The sequence below is a fragment of the Heterocephalus glaber genome, unplaced genomic scaffold (genome assembly GCF_053883595.1).
Source record: "Heterocephalus glaber isolate CG9 unplaced genomic scaffold, H.glaber_assembly_v1.0 deba00001195, whole genome shotgun sequence".
Lineage (NCBI taxonomy): Eukaryota > Metazoa > Chordata > Mammalia > Rodentia > Bathyergidae > Heterocephalus > Heterocephalus glaber.
In genome coordinates this window covers 1,403,969-1,428,251 of record NW_028258212.1, presented here as the reverse complement: position 1 = coordinate 1,428,251, position 24,283 = coordinate 1,403,969, and the positions used below count along the sequence as shown (strand labels likewise).

The 24,283-nt window shown below is 43.8% G+C and overlaps 1 protein-coding gene and 1 pseudogene across 2 annotated transcripts in view; one reads left to right on the top strand and one right to left on the bottom strand.

The window, feature by feature from the left end:
* Window positions 1–1,610, top strand: part of Bms1 (BMS1 ribosome biogenesis factor) — a 35,571-nt gene extending 33,961 nt beyond the window's left edge. For both annotated transcript variants that reach the window (XM_021251613.2, XM_004874090.4), the window contains 2 exons: window positions 487–648; window positions 1,086–1,610. In XM_021251613.2, coding sequence (XP_021107272.2) covers window positions 487–648; window positions 1,086–1,310 — 387 coding nt within the window. In that variant the 3' untranslated portion in view covers window positions 1,311–1,610. The remainder of the gene's footprint in view (window positions 1–486; window positions 649–1,085) is intronic.
* Window positions 1,611–1,686: 76 nt separating this feature from the next.
* LOC101717216 (putative RNA-binding protein 15B) lies at window positions 1,687–5,326 on the bottom strand (annotated as a pseudogene).
* Between the last annotated feature and the right edge of the window lie 18,957 nt (window positions 5,327–24,283).

Sequence of the window (24,283 nt, the reverse complement as noted above, 5' to 3'; positions counted from 1 at the left end):
TTTCTCTGCCAGCCTTCTAGCAGAAACAAAAATTTAAACTTCTTAATTACAGGCAGGAATAGGGATACTTCAGCTGCTGAGGAATAACTGTGTTCTTCATCTAGAGAGGTTTAAAATGAGAGGCTAGCCAGGTCATTCATCTTAGGCTGGAAGAACACCAGCTCAGTGCCTCAAAGGTGGGGCCCGAGTGTTTCAGGAGAAGCAGCTTAGGCACACCTCACAGTTTCATCCATGCAAGTGCCCACCAGCACTCTCTTGAACTTTAAGCATACTCTGCATGCTCCTCTACTTTGTGTGGGATGTTGATGTCCCTGGAGGCAGCCATCCTGCATGGGTGATGAATGATGACTTCTGGAGGGCAGCTAATGCTAGTGTTACTGACCTGTGGAGAAGTCAATCCATGGAGAAGAGTTTATGCCAAAGTTTTATATAGACTTGGGTTATAGTTTACATATGTCATAGTTTTTGTTTTATTTTCTCTTTCAGCCAATCCTGAGGCAAAAGAAGCATTTTAACTCACTGCACATTCCCAAAGCCTTGCAGAAGGCTCTGCCATTTAAGAATAAGCCCAAGCTCCAAGCAAAGGCTGGCAAGGTGCCCAGGGACAAGTGGAGGCCTGCTGTCATTCGAGAGCCTCACGAGAGGAAGGTACTGTGAGCGATGGATTATTGCCTTCTGTTTGGACATGAAAGTTGTGCTCTTGGTAGCACAGTCAGCATTTCCACTGTGCACCGAGTCTTCATTGGGGCCACAAGGGTCCTGGATCCATAGCTCAACCATGCTGTGTATGGGTTTGAATCTGGAGTGGGGCAGATGGTGAGGGCTCCTCTCTTGGCTGGTGGATAGAGTATCCACAGAATGGTGAACAGAGGTGGTTTTATGGTAGGGGTAAAATGTACTCACACACATCTCTGTGCAAGTTGTGCTTTCCGAGATCAGAATGCCTCTTCACTTGGTTAACCTGTATGTGGGTTGTGGACTGAATCCAGTTTTGGTCCTGTCAGCCAGGTGTTCAGGCCCCAGAAGTGTAGGTCATACATGTGCCACAGCTGAATGAGTGGTGTTTACAGGCTTTGTCCTTGCAGATCCTGGCACTGCTGGATGCTCTGAGCACAGTGAACAGCCAGAAATTGAAGAAGGCCAAGGAGCAGCGGCATCTGCATAATAAGGAGCATGCCAGAGTGAAGCAGAAGGAGGAGGAGGAGAAGCTGAAGCGGCAGAAGGACCTCAGGAAGAAGCTTTTTAGAATTCAGGGCCAGAGGGAGAGAAGGAATCAGAAGTCCAGTCTGAAGGGAGCTGGGGGCAGTTGAAGGGTCCTGTAAGGTGGAAAGGCTGGCTTTGGCTCCACGGAGATGGATGGGTCTGAGTCTCATAGTGCTTGTTCATAAGTCGGGGCCCTAGAGCCCAGGAGAAACCTCTGCTGGATGCATCACCCCATTTGTGCCTTCAGGAGGAGAAATGGGAAGACTACTAGTAGGATTATCGCTCATTCTCTGCACCCTGTGATGTGGGGATTTGAAACAGCGTAACTTATCATTGTATTATCTTCTGCCTTTCTCAGTTGAATAATTTTGTCCTATAAAAATACCATTAAAATATTTTCCAGTTAATTTTGGCTTAGTGGTTTTCATTAGGAATGAATGCCTGACAATTGCTTGGGAATAATTGTTTGCTGTACTGTCTTCATGATGAGTCTTCTAAGAGGGAAAAATACTAACTCTAACTCTTAGTTTTAATGTCAAATCTTATAGAAGGCTGTGTTTGTTTTTATTTAGATTATGTCTGTTGGAGTCATTGATCACTGACCCTCATGGAAATACTATATCGTATTCATATATTTTATATATTAGTTTCATAGCTAGATGATAGTAAATACTTCTCTAAAGCTTTAGAGGATTGCTATCTCACATGCCTATAACAGACCGTGGAAATGGAATATACCGATGAAGTAGGCTTCTTATGCTTGTCCATTACATCTTCCTAGCTGAATTGCTTTTCTTAATTGAACTTAGTGATGGATGGGTTCATCTGTACATACTATTAGGTCTGATGTGTAATTGTGTGATCATATGTTGGTGTAACATACCTGACCTGTATATAGTGTATATATTATCTGGTCATTTGTTGCATTTCCATATATGACCTGATCCTCTGTGATGTGATCAGAGAGAGAGTCATGTACAGTGCACACTTTGGTTTCCCCCAATGGTAATGTTACGTAAATATCAGTTGATGTTGACCTTGATACAATCTGCTGATTTTTTTCAGCTTTTTTCTAGCTTTACTTATATCTGTGTATGTGTGTGTAAAAATATGGAACACTTTACACATTTGTGTGTCATCTTTTTTTTTTCCCATCCTCTGACAAAGGCTTTACTGGTAACTTTCCACAGTCAAAAAATTTAAAAATACAGAATACAGCAGACAGTATCTCATAGAGAAGTCAGCGTAACAGGGGTTCTTGTCATCGTTGTAAAAAAAGTCCCCCAAAATCTAAGAACTTAGATTTGGTGGTGGACAGACTCTGATCCCCCTACCAAATGAACCAAATTAATCCAGCAGATAATTCAAACCAAGGGAGCAGGTAGAGAAGGAATCAGATTTGTAAGTAACTGCTTTTGAGTTTGGGCTAGGCAGTGTCTCTTACTATAACTATCACCATGTGTTCCTCTTCCAGCTTGCTCAATGTCCTCAGTGCTGACTGGAGGTACTGCTGGGAGAAGTCTCAGGGCAGGGAGGCATAGGGCATGCCTGTGATGTCTTCTGCCCTTGGACACCCGCCACCCCCACCCCACACACACTGGGAGGCTGATTACCCCTGCAGCCTGCTTCTGTTTCAAGTAGACCAGGTTCCTGAGAAGCCGCCTCTGCAGGCCTGGCTCCTCTGTGGCCATCACCTCAGTGCCAGGCCCACTGGGTCCTGCCTGGGTAGCTAGGAGCACTGTGTAGCCATTGGAGCTCCCCCTGCTTGATGCGTCGTGTGACCTCGTCAAGCTGGGGTTGGTCTGGTCAAAGGTGCTGGGTGGTCTTCAGCTGGGTCAGCTTGCTCCCAGAAGTGTGGTCTTTGAGGAGACCGCTGATGACTCCCCAGTCCCCCTGTAGGATATGCATAGATGTTGGGAAGCAGCTGTTTTTCAACCCTAAAAGCCCAGTCCAACCCAGTTGCAGCATCTGAGCATACTCTTGAGTGTCTTCAGCTTTTTGGTCTCATGTTTTGGCTCTTCGAGAGGCTTGGGCTCAGCCTCAGTGGTCCAATGATTGTGCTCTCTCTTGTTTTCTTCCCCTGGGAAGAGTCTGTAGCTTCATGGTCGTGGTTGTGGTTGTGGTGGTGGTAGTGGTGGCTCCACTCCTCAGCCCCATGTCTACTGTTGCTCTTGACTCCTTGGTCCGTTCACCAGAGCGGTTCTCCTTATGGCTGTGCTCAGGGGTGTGGTCAGACTGCTGCCCACAACCCTTGGTCCTGCTCCGTTCCTCATAAGGAGAGTGGGTTATCCTTCCCCAGTCACTGGAAAGGCTCCTCTGCCTGCACCTGTCTTCCCAGGGCTTGGGCTCGCCTCTCTCCCCTTCCCCTCCCCAGCGTTTACCACTCCGGTGGTACACTGAACGACTATAACCCTCCAGGCTGTTTCTGCGGTCAGAACTTTTACCGGGGCTGGTCCAGTCCCCTTCCAAAAACATCCGGCGTGGAGGGGTCCTATCCTGCACCCCCAGGTCCACATCCAGGGTTTGGTGCTGGGTATATCCATCTGTGAGAATGTGAGAAGCTCTTAGTGCACAGGGAAGGGTGAGGGCTGGTACTGCTGGGGATACCAAGACTCTTCTGCTTTGGGAAAATCCACTCAGAGCCTTCGGTCTGGACCACACAAAGGAAAGCCCCTCATTTTAGTACAGGCAGCCTGGGCTCCATCCAGGCTCTAGTACTGGATGTAGGCAAAACTATCCTTTGATGTGATCAATGATCCGAATGCTTCCAAAGCAATCAAACTCCCAGGCCAGGGCTGCCAGTGAAGTGTTGGGTCCTAGGCCATCCACCCAGAGGTGAGTTGTCGGGTTGCCTTTGCCATAACCTATCTTAATGGGACTTCTGCCAATCACCGGGCTGACAGAGCCACCTTAGCCCTCTGGGCCATGTCCAGGTTCTGGAACTTTGGGAAAGTATAGGCCCCACCCTGCCCTCGGGCAGGCCTCTTGATGACCACCTCCTCAATCGAAGGCCCAGCGCAGCTCCATCTGGGACATGCTATGGTCCAAGTTGCCGATGAACAGGTTTCATGTGGCCCGCTGGTCGTTCTCAGGCATCAGGTTCTCTTCGCACACGGCCGAGTAGCCACACGGGTGCCCGCGCTCGTCATACAGCCCATAGTAGTCCAGGGCCAGCTCCCAGGATAGCTCCACAGCCCACAGCAGCGGGGGCTGCGGCGTCCAGTAGGAAGGCTGAGGCGGCGTGGCGGGCGCGGGCCTCTTACAGGGGCGGGGACCGGGGACCGCGATGCTCCTACTGGTATCCCCCGAGCAGCGGCTGGTAGCCTAGAGGGTTGGCGGGCGCCTGTGGCGTGGTGGCATCGGCACTACTGCTGCTGCCTCTCCGGCAGCTCCCGCCCCCTCCCAGTGAAGGTACACTGGCTCCACCTTGAACGGGCAGTCTCACAGCAGCAGCTGGTGGGCCTCATGTGCGTCTTGCGGGTGTCGCAAGTTCACGTAGGCCATGCGCCCCAGCTCCAGCTCCGGCGTGTGCCACAGGAGCAGGGTGATCTCGCCCAAGCGCTTGAACTGGTGGAACAGTCGGCCCTCGAGGTGCTCAGGGGGCAGCGCAGGGCTCAAGCTGCTGAGGAGTAGCGTCTTGTACTCGTCCATGGCTGCAGAGCCAGGACCTGCAGGCTCGCCGGCGGCGAGGGCGGCAAGGGTGGCGACAGCGGAGATGCGTGGGACGACAAGGCCGAGGCGCCCGGGTCCCCCGAGTCCTTGCCACCAGCTCCGGAGCCCAAGGAGCTCCGCGCTCACACGGTGATTTGCGTCCCCGGCGCCACGAAGCTCCTCCCACCCGCCCACCCCCGCCGTCCTCGTTACCGCGGGGGCGGGGCTTGTCATGGGCCCAGGCTCGAACTGGATGCTTGGCGCGGCCAGAGGCCTTATGAACCGCTCTCCACCCGTCTACCTCCGCCTCCCGTTCGCGCTCCCGCGGACGCTTTGCCAACGAAGACGAGCCAGGCCCGCTCGGGCTGGAGTCTCCCACGCTCTGGCGCTTCATGGCCCTGGCGGGGCGGCCCGTGGGCTCCTCACAGCTGCAGCGGCGGCTGCCGCCCAGGAGGCCGCGCTCCCAGCGCCGCCATCTTGGACCTGTGTGTCATCTTTGCACAAACTACTAGTTTGTCTGGATCCAATTTTAGTATGTGTGCTGCTAATGCAAGTACCATGTTGCCTCTTACAGCATCACGTGGGCCAAAGAAAGTTTACTTAGGGCTTCCAGGTAGGATTATGAGCAACTGTCCTCGTCTAGGAGCTTATATAAATAACCTAACACTGTCAGTGGGCAAGTGCTTGGCCTTGTGTCTTCCTCAGAAGTGATGGGGTGTGAGCATCCTGCCAGGGCTCTCCACCTGGAAGCAGCTGTTGGAACATGCCCAGACCCTTCTGAGGATTCTGGGTGTACATTTACCCCATTCCCCAGGAGCAGAGGGACTCTTACTGCTTAATATGCCAAACAGATCTGGAGCCGATGCATAAACAAACCCATAAAGCAATTTAACCACCTACCAGTCCAATTATTTAAATAGAGGATGACCAAAAGTTACATATTTTTGTTAACTTTTATAGATAATGAAATATAAAAACAAAACTTTATCAATTTGAGAATCCACTGGTTGAAGTGACACCTGTTCAAGCAATGCCTGGGATAGTACCTAAACACACTGCCCAAGTAACGCCTGGAGTAAACTGTTAAAAGTGATTAATTTCTGTGGTGTTACATGGCATAATTGATACGTAGAATAAGAAACTAACTCAAACCGTACAAAGTTCTGCAGACTATACCACATTTTGCAGTTAAGTAGTTACAAGGCCTCCCAGAATAGATTAAACCTAGTTTTAAAAGTATCTTACACAGAAGTAAATTTGTTTGAAGTGTAAGCATTGCAAATAATACAATATATGTAATTATCACATATTAGCCTGAAGAATGAATGAAATCCTTCAGCAGTGGAGAAAGAAAATGTTTAGGCAGTACTGGGGATTTAGGTCAGTGTCACCACACCTGCCTCCTAAGCGCAAAGTCCTGAGTGCGATCCCCAGTACCAGAAGGAAAAAAAATGTTTAGGCATAATTGCAGGTAATTATAATTTCTAAAGACTGTATATATGTATGATATCTGCTAATATTAGTATTGAAATAATATTATCTTGGCTTATCATATTTGGAGAGCAAAGGAAATGAAAAGTCAAGAAACCTCTTATGCGTGAAAGTAACCGAAAATGGTTATTTTCCATATAGAATTCTTACAGCTAAGGTCCCAGCTGGTTTGGTCAGTAAGCTAAAACTTGGGAGCGGGGATTTGGCTCAGTGGTGCCACCGCCTGCCTTGCAAGAGCAAGGTCCTGAGTTTGATCCCCGGTCCAAAAAAAAAGAAGAAGATAAAATTTGTGCATAGCTTTTATAACTGTATGAAGTTTGGATCCACTTTAGAAGAAAGAGTTATTTCCAAGGGGGACCAGCCTGGGAGAGTTTGGGAATTATTTCTAATGCTGTAGTAATTTGATATCTTTAAGAAATGTATAGAAGCAGCTTCTATCAGAATATGAATTCTATAAAAGCAGAAACTGGGTTGTTCACCTCCTTGGCAGTTAGAGGAGAGCCGCTGAGCATAAAATAAGTGCTTAATATTGGCTTGAAAGGAGGAAGGGAGGGGACGGTACTTAGACGGCTGAAGCATGCCACATAGAGTATGTACGTGCCTTCTAAAATATGTTAACAATTTTATAGAAATATTTCTTAATTGTATTAGACTTTATAAATTGTAAAATGGTTTTTGCTTGCTTTTTTTTTTGGTTGTGATACTATGACACAGATTGATACCATAACCACAGATTTTCATACCTTTGGATCTTTTTACTGTGACTTGCAGCCGTAGGTTTGGGGTGTTTTTCCGCTAAACTGGCCTGTAGTGTGCCTGTCATTCCATACCATTAAAGTAGGTTATGGTGGATCTGCTTGGATAGCTTGTTTCCTATTGGCATACATACTATATTGTTTTTTTTCTTCTTTTAATCACATGAACTTACTTTATTTAAAATTGCTGTAGTAGTGTTTGGGACATGCTATCATTTTTGAAAATAAATGAAGAGAGCCAAGTGGTCTATGCTCAGCTCTGGGGGCTTCAGAGCTTGCCTCTGATGGGGGCCATCTGCGTAGTGGCCCCGACTGCTTATTCCTCTTCTCTGATGTTTTGCCAGATGGAGATATTGTTCAAAACCATAATTCAGAATCTACCTTAAAAGTACTTTAAATCTTTGAAAAATACTTTAGTTTTACCTAGTTTAGTTCACTACCTGGTTTAGTTCAGACTTGTACACTTTTGAAATCCTTAAACTAATAAGATAGAAAACTGAATTGCTGGACTTCAAATTCTAAATATGTTTTGAGTGCCAAGCATTTTCTATTTTGTGCTGGTATATTGTGATTGAAAGCTAGGAAACCTCTGTTGGGTGAGTTTTTTGTTTTTGTGTTTTTGAGATGGTCTGACTAATTCAGGTTGAACTTGAACTCATTATGTAGCCCAGGCTGGTCTTGAACTCACAGTGATCCTCCTATGTCAGCCTCCCAACTGCTGGAATTACAGACATATGCCACTATGCCCGGTTTTAGGTGGGTTTTTGGAGGAATAGTTAAAATATTTTTTTAAGCAAAGTTAAGACACTCTAAATTAAGGTTGCCACTTTTTTGTAGAGAGGGAAAGATGTTTCATACATTTAGTTAGACTAGGTAAGTAGTAACTTTTTTTTGAAGTATTTATTTCAATTTTTAGAAATAATGATGGGTAGCTGGACATGGTGGTGCACACTTGTAATCCAAGCACTCAGGAGGCTGAGCGTGTAGGATTGCCATGAGGTTGAGGTCAGCTTGAACTACGGAGCATGACCTTGTCTCAGTAAACAACAACAACAACAACAACAACAAAAAGTATGGTAAGACACTGTTTGGTCATCTTTCCCATCACTGGGGACACACTGTCCTACACCAGCAGTGGTGAACCTATGAGACACATGCTGCAGTGGGCATGCAGAGCCCTCTCCATCAGCATGTGAGCTAAGTTGACCCAGTGTCACCTAGCAGGCAAGCATCGGATAACAGCGTACATAGAGACCACGTGTGTGCTCAGAAAGAAGTAATGGTGCTAGGTGATGATATCACAAGCCTCAACTCATTAGCCATGACTCATCTGAGCTTTTGTATGGCATTCAGTCTAAAAGGTTCCTATCACTGCCCTACACCCATGACTTGGAGGTTTAATTTGGCTCATGGTTTCAGAGGTTTCAGTCCATGGTTGACTGGCTCCAAGGCAAGAACATCGTGATGGAAGTGTGTGGTAGAGTAGAGCTGCTGCTTAGTTCGTGATCTCTCAGAAGCAGAGCAGGGAACAGTATCAAAGAGGAAAGGGCTAGGAATCACACAGACTCCCCAAGGTCATGCCCCATGACACCTAGAGGTATGCTTTATTAATTCTCTAGGTGTCTCTTATTCCAGTCAAGTTGACAATCAGAATTAATAGTCACTATCCACCCCTTGTCAACTTTTTTTTTTTTTGGTACCAAGGATCGAACTCGGGTCCTTGTGGTTGCGAGGTAGGCGGCAGAACCACTGAGCTAAATCCCCAGCCACCCCTTGTCAACTTGACACCCAAATACCTCACCTTAATCTATACTTAATCTACAAATGAAGGCAATAACAGTTCTACCTAACATGATCAACCATTCCTGTGTACAACCAGTAGGCCTTCCCCACTATTCCTTCCCCAAAGTCTCAACAGTTCCAGCATTGCTCACAAATTGAAGTCAGTGTCTGAGACTCAAGGCAAATTAAGCTGTGAACCACTTGTAAAAATAAAAAACAAGTTATATAGTCCCAAAGTACAGTGGCATAAGGTAAAGATTCTCATTTGAAAAGAGAGGAATAAGGAGATAAAAAAGAATCAGATGAAAGCAAGACCAAAGCCCAACAGGGCAAACATTAAGTTCTGTAGCTCCATGGTGTACCTCCAGAGCACATGGTGGCAAGATGTGAGTTCCAGGGAGCTTGGATGTCCACCCTTATGGCCTTGCTGCTTGCAGCCCACATGACCTTTCTTGGGTTGGCCCTGCTCACTGCCTGTACCTTTCCGTGGCAGGCATTCCACATTCCTGACATCTCCAGTTTTTTAGGTCATCCTTCCCACAGCTACACAAACTGCTCCCTCAGGAGCCCCTTGCCCGGCTACTCAGGCCTTCCTTTGAAATCTGTGTGGAAGGCTTCATGACCCTATAACCCATGCATTCTGCATGCCTAAAAAACTTAGATTATGTGAGTGGTGCCAAGGTCTGTTGTCAACTGGAGTAGTAGCCACCTTGGACCATGGTGGCAGTGGGATCTGAGTGCCTGAATGGTTGAGCATGGTGAAATGAATTGGTGGCCATTCTCAAGCAAGAGACCCAGAACTGTCTATTTAAATGAATGGTTTACACTTCTGCACCCTTGAGCCTATGATGGGGGTGGGTGTCTTGATTTCTGAGTTTTCCTAAAGCCACCTTTCTTCTTCTCCTACACAAAGTTCTTGGTTTTTTCTTTTTCTTTCTTTCTTTTTTTTTTTTTTTTTTGTAGTGCTAGGGATCAAACACAGAGCCTCATGCATGCTAGGTTTCTTTTTAGTGGTGCTAATCTCTTCAACCACACCTACTTTGCCTGCAACTGTACATGTGGTTCCTTTCGGGCCAAAATTTAAGTTTTTCATGTCTTTCTTCTCAGCTTTTTGCCTGAATTCTTAACTATAAATATGGCTAAAAGAAGCCACCACTACCCACACCTCAGCCTGAATTTTGGTCTACCTTGAGATTTCCTTCACTAGATCAATTAGTCCACCACCCATAAACAGCCTCCCAGTCTCAGGATATGGGTAAAATGTAGATATTGCTAAATGTAACATGCATGACTTTTAGTTCAATTCCCAGTAGAGTTCCCATCTGAAACCTTCTGAGCTTGGCCTTTGCCATCCATATTTCTATCAATATTCTGATCTTCTGAATGCCAATCAGAATCATCCATCAATCTCTGCTTTTTTAGGACTTTTAGGGTTCTAGGGCTTCTCTAGTCCACATCTGCAAACCTTTCCAAACTACTGTAAACTAGTTCCAGAGGTTTCTGAACCACACAATATAGTCAAAGGAACGACCCCACTTCTCTGGTCCCAGTTTTCTGTATTAGTTTTCTTGTTGTCTAGACCAAATACCTAACACCCACAACTTAAAGGAGAGGTTTATTTGGGTCATGGTTTTAGAGAGTTTAGTCAATGATTAGCTGGCTGAAAAGTAAGAATATGGCAAAGGGCTTTGTAGAGTAGGGTTGCTCACTTTAGTGTTTTCCAAAAGCAGAGGGGAGCAGTGCCAGAGGAGAAGGGTCCAGAAACCATATATAGTACCCAAAGTCTGGCCTCCGTGACCCAGACACACTTCGAAGTGTGCATCACTAATCTAGGCATCTTAATCCAATCAAGTTGACCATCACAATTAATAGCCATAAATATAAAACATAAAACTTATCATTTTAACTATTTTAATTGTGCAGTTCAGTAGCATTAATTATATTCACAGTGCTGTGCAATCATCACCAGAACTTTTCATCATCCCAAATTGAACCTTAGTATCCATTAAACTCCTTATTCCCTGCCAAGCCAGTTGACCACCATTCTGTTTCCTGTCCTTGTGAACTTGAGACTACTACAAATACTTGATAAAAGTAGAGTCAAACAATATTTGTCTTTTTGTCCATTTATTTCACTTAGCACCATGTCTTCCAAGTTCATCCATGTCCTGAGTATGTAATGATCCACTGTACCAATTTTGTTTATCAAAGGACTTTTGGGTTCTCATGAATAAGACTTCTGAATATTTGTGTAAAAATACTGAGTCTATTCCTTTTATTCTTTGTAGGTGTTCCTAGAAGTGAAATTGCTGGATCAAATATAATTCTATATTTAATTTTTTGAGGAACAATCATGCTGCTTCTACAGCAGCAACACCATTTTACATTCACAAGGGTTCCTGTCCTCACAGTGTGGACACCCTTGTTTTGCTCTGTTTGTTTGAATAGGCAATTTGAATGACTAGTGAGTGCCTGTGACTAGTGGTGTTGAGCATTTTTTTCACATGTGTATTAGCCATCCTTGTATCTTCTCTGGAGAAATATCTAATCACATCCTTGCCCATCTTGGACTCAGGTTGGTTTTTATTGTCACCTTTAGGGTGTAAAGTTATTGAGTCATGAAACTGCCATCTCAGTGAAGGTACAACAGAGTCATTCACACAGAAGCCCCCTGGTGCTGTGGCCCAAACTTCCCCAACTGCTGACCAGACAACTGATGTGTTCTTTATCATTTTAGCTTTGCCACTTCGAGAATGTGATGTGATGGAAAACATGCAGCATGTGATCTTTTGTAACTGGCTACTTTCACTAAATGTAATGCATGGAGGTCGCTACAGTTCTGTATGTCAGTGATGTTCCTTCTGACTATGAAATGGTGTTCAGCTCTACCGTGAGATCACAGACGGTTATCCCTGCAGCAATGGGAAGACATTGCAGTTGTTCCAGACTGGTGATTATGAATATATCACTGTAAACACTTTTGTAGAGGATTTTGTGTGACATAATTTTTTGTTACTCCAGGGTAAAACTCAAGAGTAAGGAGGCTGGGCCACGTGGCTTAGTAGAACTATCAAGCCATTACCAGAATGGCTGTCACTTTGTACTTGCATCAGCAATGAATGAGAGTTTTGAATTGTGTCTTCACCAACACCAACATTGCCAGTTTTCATGTTTTTTATTGTTATTAGTACTATTTTTTGTGGTGCTATGGCTTTAACCCAGGACCCCACACGTGCTAAGCAAGTGCTCTACTCCTGAGCTACATTCCCTGCCTAGAGCCAGTATTTTTATGTTAGCCCTTCTGGTATCATGGTATCTTATTGTGGTTTTAATTTGCATGTCCATAGTGACTAATAAGGTTGAGCATCAAACATGCTTATTTGCCTTCCATATTCATTGTCCTCTTTGGTGAAGTTTATGTTCAAGCCTTTTTCCCACTTTTTATTTGAATGATTTTCTAACTTGACTTCAAGAGGGTTTTCTCCTTTGTGATTCCAGTGATCATACCCAGGCCCTTGCACATGCTAGGCAAGTGCTATGCACTGATCGACACCCCAGCCCCTTGAGGCTTCTTTATATATGCTGGAATAGATCCTTAGTTGGATAGGTGGTTTGCAAACATCTTTTCCCAATCTATAGCTGTCTTTTTGGTGTCTTATCAGTCTTTTTCCAAGTAAGTTAATTTTGATAAGTTTATTAATTTTTGCTCTTATGGATTTTCTACTTGGTTCATGTCTGAACTCTTTCCCTAACCTGAAGTCATGAAGATTTCCTCCTGTGTTTTCTTCTGAAACCTGTATATCTCAGACACACAGCTGCATACCCATATAAACATGTGTACCAAATAAAGAGGAAAGACATGGCAAGTGTAATCCTTGATTCTGTAGATGGCCACATGATCACATAATGACCTTCAATTCCCCATCTGTGTCCTTTTCCTTCAGCAAATTGCAGCTGGCCATTCTGTTCTAGCTGGTGGAGAGACCTAAACATTCATTCCTGAAGATCTGGACCATTACTGACCCTGGCTAGCCCAGCTTGTTGTCGTTTTCCATTGGCCTTAGTCACAACAGCATATGGTAAGACTAAGACATACTCCAAGGGATCCCATGTTCTAGTCATGTTCTTATTTTTTTCCTTTGTGATACTGGGAATTAAATCCAGGACCTTTACACTGAGTTGCATCCCTAGTTGGTTTTGTTTTGTTTTGTTTTTTTGAGGCAGGGTCTTGTTAGTTGTCCATGCTGAGTTTTAACTTGCAGTCCTCCTGCCTTGCTTCCCAGAATGTTGGGCTTATAGGTGTGTACCACCACACCCAGCTGCTATTTTTTTTTTAACCTTTCCTTACCTATTGATTTGGAGACATGAGGAAACTGAAGTGGCTGGGCAGTCTAACCTTTAAATCAGTAGGTTGGTGTTGTGTCTCTTGGTGAAAGTATTTCCCCCTTCTGTACCTAAGAGCCAGGCAAGATGGTCATAAGCTAATGAAACAAGAATCACTAATATTGCTAGTAGATCACTGGGGATAAGAGTGGTACCATTCCCATTGCCACCCTTGATTCCTGGACTTGTGAATCCTGGCTATGGGAGAGACAGTACCATATAGCGTAGATGCTCACTCAGAGCATATCCAGCCTTCAGGAGCACCTTGCCCCAGCCTTTAGGTGTTGCCTCCCGGTTGGAGCAGTGAGCCCTCAAAACACCATTCCTCTGTTTTACACATCACTTGCTTCAGAAGGATGGGAAACATAAGACCAGTGATTCCATGGGCATTTGGGCCACTGTTGTACTTCTTTTACTGTGAAGCGAGTTTCTTGATCAGAAGTAATACTGTGTGGGATAGCATGATGGTGGATAAGCCACTCTAAATCCATAGATGGTGATTTTGGCAGAAGCACTGCATTCAGGGAAGGTAAGTGTGTCTATTATAGCAAGAAAAAAGTGCTGCCCCTTCTTCGATGGAAATGGTCCAGTGTATCAGCTACCACCAGGTAATGGTGATATTCTGGGGACTCACTGTTAGTCTCTGCTACTGGCATTTGGTCACTTAGTGGTGGCCATAGCCAGGCTGGCCTTGGTGAATGGAGCTCCATGATGCTGAGTCTACGTGCAATCTCCATGTTTCATGACCCACTGGTGATGACAGGTGGCTGGGAGAATAGGCTGACTGGTGCCCACAGTGGAGGTCACCTTATCGATGGGATAATGAAAGTCTTCCTCTGCAGAGTCACCTGTTGGTGAGCATTTACATAAGACACAGATATCTTCATGTGTTCACCCATTCAGAGAGCTCTATATTGCTTTATCAAATTTCTTTGTCACCAATATTCCAATTTTGCATCGTCCAAGTCCCTGACCTTCCAGCTATATCATTGGCCACAGCCTATGTGTATAATCCCATGTTTGGCCATTTCTCCTACTAAGGCATGTGCACAACCAGCTGTCTGCCTGGAGTTCTGGCCACAGGGAAAATTCTGCGTCATGATTATCCTACAGGGACATCCCCTAGGGTGCTGTGGTGCTGCAGCTGTCCACTTTTGGGTAGTGCCTGCATTTCATGCAAAATCATCTGTATACCTGGCCCATGCCTCTTCCTGTTAACTGGTCATAGGCAGCTCCTCATGGGGCCATAGGTACAGGCAGAGAGGGAGTGTAACAGGAATGGGGACCGTGCACATTTGGGCCAGTTCATGTCAATTGTGTCTTCAGGGTGCTTAGGCTTAATCTCATGCATACCACTTCCCATTTGATGAAGAAGGGTGTGCCGGTTACTCTGATTGTCACCCTTACTGCTTTAAGAGATGCTTGGCAAAGTGAAGGGGGTTGAGGGGCCACTGACTTCACCAGGGGGTTAACCCACTGATGAGTTCATAGCTGAATGGGCTATTAGGCGGTGGGGCTTAGTTGAAAGAAGTGGAACATGGGGTGGTATATCTGGCCCCTGAGCCCTTCCTTCCTAGCCCTTCCCCTGTGCTCTGCTTCCCAGCCACCATGAAGTGATCCCCTTTGCTCCATTATGCTCTTCTGCCATGATGTTCCTTCCTTGGAGCAAGCTGACCATGGACTGAAACCTCTAAAACTGTGAGCCAAATCAAACCTTCCCTCCTTTAAATTGCAAGTGTCAGGCAATGTGTCCCAGCAACCAGAAAGTAATACAGAATACAGAGGGTTCTGTACAAACCCAGCTATATGGCTGAGTGGCTCAGATGAGAGACAGTTCCTGATGGGTAGGTCAGGCTGCATGGTATCTTGATGACCTATGGTTAAGCATTCTGGCTCCACAAAAGCCAGCGGCAAGCCAAGGGCTGATTCTCTAGAGGGAACCAGTTACCTGCAGAGCATAGTAGGGCCTCACTCCAGAGTCCTAAGGGCTTATGCTATGATTCACCTACCAGAGCCCGATCAGCATTCCTACCTGCACTGATGCCAACACCTTCAGATCTACTGGGCCATGTGGCCAGGTGGCAGAGGAGCTTGCACCATATCCCAGGCCTATTGCAGAGCTTTCTCCTGTTATGGCCCTCATGCAAAACAGCAGCTTTTGGAGTCACTTGTTACAAGAGCCAAAATAACACACTCAAATGAGAAATGTGCTTCCTCAAAAATCCAGAGGCCCACTAGGCCTGGTGCCTCTCTTGTGTTATAAGAGGGGACAGATCAACAACTGTCTTTATCTTGTAAGTGATGGCTCAGCATACCCCAGGCCTCCAGACCCTCAGGAACTTCACTGAGGGAAAAGCTACTAGACTCTTATCAAATTGATTTCCTGCTCTCTGATGGGGAAATGTCCTAGTAAGTCTGGCACAGTTGCTACTTGTTGCTCTCTAGGTTCATTCAGCAGAATGTCATTGCTGTCCTTAAGCAGTGTGAAAAGAAAAAGTCAGATGAGATCCCTGTGAACTGAATTAAGTCAGTGCAGAAAGCTGGAGTGCTGCAAAATGGACAGCAAAGGTGCATTGCAAGCTGAACTGCTCTGTGTGAAGAAAGATAAACTGACCAGATGGGTACTGCTCATTGGGCTCCAGCAGACCTGTCAATATATTCAGTTGCTACATCTTGTACAGCAGCTGTAATTGGAGTAATCACCTGGTTAACCTCATAATAATCCAGTATCTGGGTCTTGAAGCTCACAGAAGGGGTGGAGGTGGGTCCTGAGGAGTCCTGCACTGCCTTGTGTGGCCCCATCTCTGTGGAGGCCACAACAGCTTCCTCATGCAGGGCAGGTGACCCCAATGGGGGACAGCAAGGCCTCCTGCACTGGCAACTGAGGCTCCTCATGATTAGGAGGCTCCATGTTTTCAGCTCTCCCAGGGTCTTCTCACTTATGCGTCTCCAGCACCTTTTCCTTTTCCATGTTCCTTCCTTGTCAGTGTGGGACTGGGAGTGCAGTCAGCCTCAGGATGAGATTCTGAGTCTGTTCTCAGCAATCTTGGGAGCTAGGAGGGCTGCAGCAGGGCAGTTAGAAGTTTTCAGGTGTCTGTGACATTTGACCTAAGAATATGGATCCTTAAGTGCACCTTTTTTTTCCTCCACATTGTCCCATGACAGTAGAAGAAATAAACTGATCTCATTATGTTCCTCAGCTCACTAAGCATAACACTAGGTTCCATAAACCCATCCCTTACTTTTCTACTGTAAATTTTTACTTTAGCATATACTGGCTGGCTGTGTGTCATCCTAGTACCTTTCCTTGAGGGACGCAGGAAGCAATCTTTGTGTTTATCCACTTGGTATGATGAACAGTAAGGTGTGTTCACATGTGCAAAAGTACCAAACCTGGATTTGCATCCACATTATGCTCCATCTAACAAGTTTGTGTATGCTTACCTGAGTACCACAAAGGGTATAATACACCCACATCACTCTAGAATTTATTTTTTTTTAATTTTTCTTTTGATTTTCCTGGTAGAAGTAGCCCAATTCAGTACAATGGCATGTGGAAAACCAGATTTACAAGTTTTAGAGGAGGTCAAAAGTGAATCATCAGATTACTTATGAATGGATGATGAAGATGACTTATTATGGTAAAATACATTTTTCATAACAGAAGAGTGGTGTGGCTAGATGATGACGACAGTGACAATGACGATGATGATGACTTTGATGTTGGCCATGTGAGCCAAAGTTCCCATGACAGTGCAATGGAGCAAGAATCAACTGATATAGATACAGGGAATGCAGACCTGCTTGTTTCAGATGATGAAAAAAACACCAATGTGAGTACATATTTGACCAGTTGAAATGTTGCAAAATGGTCGCACAGCCAAATGGAATGATCCAATGTTAGAACTAGGCTCAAACACATAATGAGGGTCTTAGCAGGGGTGAAAGACATTGAACAGAATGCCAGCACTGCCATTCAAATTTGGAAATTGTAACAGACAAAATGCTAGATGATGTTGTGAAATACACAAAGGTTGAAATACAAGTAAAATGTTCTGTATGCACCAATAGCCATATTAAAAAATGTACTTATTACAACACCTCACTAGCTGAACTGAAGTATTCATAGATCTGCTGTACTTAGCAGGGATTTCTCATGGTAATCATAGGAATGGAAAAGTGATGGGTCAAAATGTAGCATAAAAATTTATGACCTTTTAGATGTCAAGACTTATTATGCTTTTCAATTTAGAAATTTATCCTGACTCAGCCATCAGGTTCTTATTCATATAGTAAATAAACCGAATGATGCTGTGAACAGATTTGTTGCTCTTCTCTCCCAAACTAATCAGGACCTAACATTTGATAATTGGTTTACCAGTTTCCAATTGATATTACAATTGCTAACAGAGCACAAGTTGACCAGCACAGGAACTGTATGCAGGAACAGAGCAGAAATTCCAAATGAAATGTTGCAATTTCAAAACAGAGAATTGTATAGTACCATGTTTGGATTTCAGAAAGATTTACACTGGCCTTGTATATGGCAAAGAAAAACAAACTGGTACTGCTGATGTCAACATTGCACCATGATGGAAATATTGACAGGGAAACCTCAACAAAATGGAATCCTGACATGGAAACTTTCTACAACAAAACCAGGGGTAGAGTAGATGTTGTTGATGAGTTATGCAGGAACTATGATGTCACTTGAAACACAAATCATTGACCCATTGTTGTGTTTTACTCGATCCTAAATGTGTGTGGCATAAATAGTTTGATAGTTTAAAAGGAAAATAACAAGTGCAAAATACTATGGAAAAATTTTCTTAGAGGATTGGGACTGGAACTCATAAGAGATTGATAGCAGAGGAAAAGCAAAATGTTTCTGCCCAGGGAACTATGCAAAAAAATTGTGGAGCACACTGGTGAGTTGAAAGGTGAACAGGCAGGCACAGCATCTCAAAGATTTTCTAGGGCAACAGGAAAACCAAAAAGCTGTGAACTATACCCTACAAGAAAGGACAGGAAAATAAAACATACATGCTATCTGTGTAAGCAATATTTGTGTATGGAACATTCAATTTTCATGTGTGAAGACTGCCTTGGTTGTGACAGTTGAAGCAAAGATTATTTTTGTGATCATGTTCTATTGGTATTTTCATTGTAGTTCACAGAGGTTTCTATTTCTGATATTGTCCCTTAGCTATTATAAGCAAGTAAACAGCTGATGTGAAAATGTTGTTGTTCATTACACATTTGATATTTTATTTTATTGATATCTTATTTTACTGCTAAGTGTGCATTGTACAACATAGTAGGAAGCTCCTGAAAAAACAGGAAAAGAGGTGACAAGAATGGCCTGCCACATAGGAAAGGAAAGCCAATCACATGTGCCGTCAGTGTAAGCAAGACATGTGCATGGAACATGCAGTTGTCATATGTGAAGACTGCCTTGGTTGTGACAGTTGAAGTAAAGATTATTTCTGTGGTAGACTTTTGTTTGTATTTACATTGTAGTTCACGTAGGTTTTTTGTTTGTTTGTTGTTTTTTTTTGTACCAGGGATCGAACTTGGGACCTTGACCTTGTGAGGCAGGCGGCAGAACCACTCACATAGGTTTTTATTTCTGATGTTGTCTTTTAGGTTTTGTAAGCAAGTATACAGCTAATGTGAAAATGTAAATGTTTATTCTAAATGCACAATACATATGAGGAATTTTATACTTTATTTTATTGATATTTTATGTTCCTGTTAACTACACATTATATAATATAATAAGAACCTCCTGACAAAACAGCAAGACCAGCGAGATCTCAAAAATGTCCTACAAAAAGGCCAGGAAAGCATAACACTTGTGCTGTCAGTGTAAGTGATACATGTTTATGGAACATGCTGTTGTCATGTGTGAAGAGGGCCTTAGGTGTGATAATTGAAGTAAAGGTTTTTTGTAGAGTGCTATTGGTATTTTCATTGTAGTTCATACAGGAATTTATTTCTGTTGTTCTTTTTTACACTTTGTACAGCAAAAAAGTCGATGTTGAAAATTTGATGATTTTTATAAAATGTTTCAATATATATAAAATATATATTTATAGCAATATAATTAATATATTAAAATAAAAATATATTTGATATACATGATATATGTGTAATATATATTTGATATATATAAAATCAAATATATAAATATTGAAAATCAAATATATAAATATATATTAAAAATTCAATACTTTATTTTTGTGATTTTTTTCCTGCTAAGTACCCACTGTTTAATATAATAAAATTCAGCCAGGGATTTAGCTCAGTGGTTCTGCCACCTGCCTTGCAAGTGCAAGGACCCATACCAAAAAAAATATTCATAAAATTAAAATTGATAATTCATCAATAGAAATATTGTAAAGAATAAACATAAGACACCCATGTTTATGCCCCTTTATGATAAAATTTGTGTTATGCTCCGCTTTGCCAAAAATGCTTCGAAGTATACACTCAGCCATGCAGATCCTGTGCCAGTGATGCATCAGGAGTATGTAATGTGACACTATGTGTGTCTCAACTGTGCTCTCTTCATGACTGGAAACACAGCCTTTGGATCTAGTCACAGCAAGGGCAGCCTGTGCCCCAGTTAAATTAACACATAGCACAATAGCCAAAAGGAGGTGAGTCTAGGGGCTCATGGGTAACTTTTAGGGTTACTCCATAGTTTTTCTGGTACTTACCCATTTCTTGAGGCTCTTCAGCCCTCCATCCAAGAAATGAGACTCCTTACCATCTTAGTCACTTTCCCATCACTGGAACAAAATATGTGACACCCACAATGTACAGGAGATGAGCTTTAATTTGGCCACACTCCAGTCCATGCCCACTGGTTCCAAGGCAGAAATAGCATGGCAGAGAGGCCTAGTGAAGAAAAATTGCTCCACCCATGGCATGCAGGAAGCAGAGAGGGAAGGGAGGAGTCAGAGACAAGAACACAACCTTCCCAGTCATGCCACAGTGCCCTGCCTCTTCTGACCAGGCCCCACCTCTAGACTGTTTGCTTTGGGTTTTATTCCTCCATTTCTAGGTTTTTTGATTATTGATTTGAGAACTTTTCTCTTTTCCACTCTAAGCATTTAATGCTATAAATTTCTATCTCAGTTCTACTATCACTGCTTGCCACAAATTAAAATAAGCTCTATTTTTATCTAGTTATGTGCATTAAAAATTGTTTTTAGGGCCAGGGATTTAGCTCAGTGGTGTCCCCACCTGCCTCGCAAGTGCAAGGTCTCAAGTTCGATCCCTGGTACCGAAAAAAAAAAAAAAAGAAAGAAAGAAAAATTAAAAAAATAAAAAAATAAAAATTGCTTTTAGGCTTTCTCTTGGTCCACATTTTATATAAAAATGTGTTATTTAATTTTCAAGTGTTTGGAGATTTTCCTGTTATCTTTCTGCAATTTATTTCTATAGTGATTTTATTATGGGCAGAAGATATATATTGTATGATTTCAGTCTTTAAAACTTGTTAAGGTTTATTTTAAGACCCAGAATTTGTTTTATAAGACTTTCAAAATAACATGTGTTCTGATGTTGTTGGATAGAGTTTTCTATAAATGTCAATTTTATCCAGTTGGTTAATAGTATTTACTTATGCTGATTTTGTTTTAATCTAGGAAAGCTGCAACCTCTGAGAGTGATATGTTGCTATCTTTAGGTATAATTGTGTTTTTCTATTTCTTCTTTAAGCTCCATCAGGCTTTGCTTCCTGTGTTTTGGAGCCCTGATGTTTGGTGTGTGCACATTTAGGGTCAGCATATGTTTTTGATGTATCAATCTTTTTATCATTAGGTAATATTCCTCTTTTCCTGTAGGAATTATCTTTGCTAGGAAGCCTACTTTGTCTCACATTAACATAGCAAGTCCTATATTTTTTAAAATAACATTGTTTTACATGAAATATCTTTTCCTGTTCTTTCATGTCAATCTACCTGTGTTGTAATATCTGAAGTCAGTTTCTTATGGACATGACATAATGGCGTCACGTTTTCATACTCACTCTGCCTATTTCGGTGTGTTTCCGAGATTTGCCAGACTTGGAGGTCTGAGGGTCTAGTGCCCAAGGCTGCTGCCAGTCCTGACACCAATTTCTAGCTTGAGAGTTTTCAGAAAGAGCCTAAGCTTCAGTGAGTTGCTGGGAGGGCTCATAGACCTCTCTGAAGGCTGTCATATACATTGTTGCTGATCGTGATGGAGGTAAATAAAAATTACAACCAGCCAAAGTAGAGACATAGAGAGCAGGGGTTTGAAGGGGCTGGGGCTTGCTCCTCCCAGGCTGGGTCACCTCACAGCATTAGTGCGTGAGAGTCCTCTGAGGTGGCCAACCTCAGAAACCCCCAGCCTGGAGTCCAGAATGTTTATTGGATCTTGGTTATAAAGGCAGCTTTGATGGGCTGATTAGAGGTCCCCTTCCCCACAAGTTGGGGCTTTTTATTTTAGTTATTATATTTTTCAGTGATTTCTATTTCCTTCTTTTCTAAAATAATTTTTGACACATAAAAATTGTAATTTATGTAGTGCCATAAAAGTGTAATAATTCCCGCTCCCACCAGCAGTATTTGCACACATTCATTTTCTTGGCTTGTGATGTCTGATGTTATGATTTTTGTTCTTAAATTATGCTTTTAGTTCTTAATACAATGAACTTGAGATGGAAAGTCTCCAGGAGAAGAGCACACAGGTCTGGCCAGGTGGTGAGGTGCCACCCGAGTGGACATGCCAACAACATACCCAGGGTCCAGCCAGGGCAGCTGCTCTGCCCCCTATCTGCCAGCTCTGTGCTCCTGAGGAATGTGCCGTGCTGGCTTCCGTGTCTGCCTGGCCAGAGCAGCCCAGCCTCCCTGGAGTGCTGAAATGCCTGAGCAGGGAGGCTGTGGCTGCAGGGATCTGCCTCCTTCTCGCCCAAGGAACAACCAAGCACAGGTCACCTTGCCTGGACAGACAGCCCCTGGGGTGGGCAAAGGGGATGCAGGGACGGTGCCGTCAGTCCATGGAGCACCCGCCTACCTTGAGCCACCTGGATGGGGTCAGCCCAGGGTCCCACATTCCTGGCTGGATTCAACCAACCGGAGATAAAAAATATTTGGAAAACTGTCTGTCCCGGACATTATAGACTTTTTCTTGTTATTTCCTAAACAACGAAGCATAGCAACTATTTCCACAGTGTTTACATGGCATTCGGGTTTTTTGTCATCTAGAGATGGTTTAAAGTACCTGGAGCATATGTAGGTTATATGCAAACCCTATGGCAATTTAAACAAAGTGCTTGGGTACCCTTAGGAACTGGAGCCAGACTCCTGTGGATCCAGGGATGACACACACCTGCAGAGGTGGGAAAGAGAGGGGCTGTGGGGAAATTCAGAAGGAAGGCATAGGTTGAGCATCAGGGCAGGAACACACTACACAGGAACAGCATTTCTAGGCACAGAGCCTGCCTGTGGGGTGAGGAGCAGGTGGGGCACTAGCCAGGACCAAGGTCTGCACATGATGAGCTTTGAGAAGGAGGAGACTGAGCGGGTGGACACAACAGGAGGGATGAGCTGCAAAGGAGAAGCAGTCATGTTTATCCAGTGCAAGTGGCAGGACATGAAAAGGAGCAGATATCTGGTAGTGTCTGCAGAATCACTGGGAATTTTCCTTAATTCAGAGAAGACATACACTGTCAACTTGAAAGGGTCCATAGAGGGTTGGGTAGGAGAGAACAGCAGAAGCATTTACATGTTCAAGTTAAAATTTTATTTGTAATATTTAAAGAAAAAAAACCATACTTGAGTCAAAACTTCTAAAAACCTCCAAAGAGAAAAACAGATACCTACAAAAGAATGGAAGCTGTGCTGGCATTAGGATTGCAGCCAAAGGGGCAGATGATGCAGGAAGGAACAAGTCACAGTGCTGAGCAGGAAGGAAGGAGCTCGAATCCAGCCAGGCATTGTCAGTCCTAGAGGAGCCGAACCCCAGAACCCCTTGGATTGGGAATAATGGTGCTCTCTTAATTTAAAATGCTCAAAGCTCCCTAAATAATTAGCAACAACTGGACTGGGGAATCCACAAGCATCTCAGGCAAACTCAAGGCGATGGCAGCCGGTGAGGAGGCTGGGCTGGGGCCCCCAGAGGATTATTGTTTCCATCAAAAGGAAATCTGTTCTAGCTGGATGTGGTGGCACAAACCTGTAATACCAGCACTTGGGAGGCTGAGGCAGGAGGATTGCTGTGGGTTCAAGGCCAGCTTGGGCTACATAGAGAGTTCAAAGGCAGTAGCCTGAACTATGTAGCAAACCAGGAAAAAAAAAAAAAGGAAATCTATTCTCAGTAGAGGTAGGAAAAGAGAAATAGAAAGTAAACACACAGAAGTGCACCACTAAAAACATGTGCATATTTAGGATCAGATTCTAACTTTCCTACATTGCCCTCCACCCCCAGAGAGGCTTTTACACTGTGTTGTGCTACTTGGTGTAAAAGGCATTTTAATATTTGCAGGGCAAACTTCTCTTTGACCTTGGATTTTCCTGCCTCTTTTGTGTTTGCTTTTTAAATTCGTTGATTTCTTTGTGGTCCTGGGGACAGAAGCCAGGCAAGTGCTTACTGCAGAGCCGCACCCAGCCCTATGGATTTATCCTTTAGATAAAATCAACGCGGTAATTTTTCCCTTTTCTATTTCCCAGTGGTTCAGTTTTCTTCACATAGCTTCTCTGTGTGTGTGTCAAAAGGTTTATTATCCACGTGCTGTATGAATACATCCCGACAGCAGATGAACCAAGTGATATATCCGTAAACACAACCTGCCTCCTGTTCTGCCGCCCACTGCCTACACCTGGAGGTGCAATCCAGCTGCTTCTCTTCCTGTGTCCTCTTCTGCATTGGCTCTCACATGTGTGTTCAAGACAGCATGCCCAGCACATGCGTCTTCAGCATGACCAGGGTCACTCCAACCCACTCCTGAGTCTTGCTTGTTTCCGGCTATAATCGTGCCTTGGAGAACC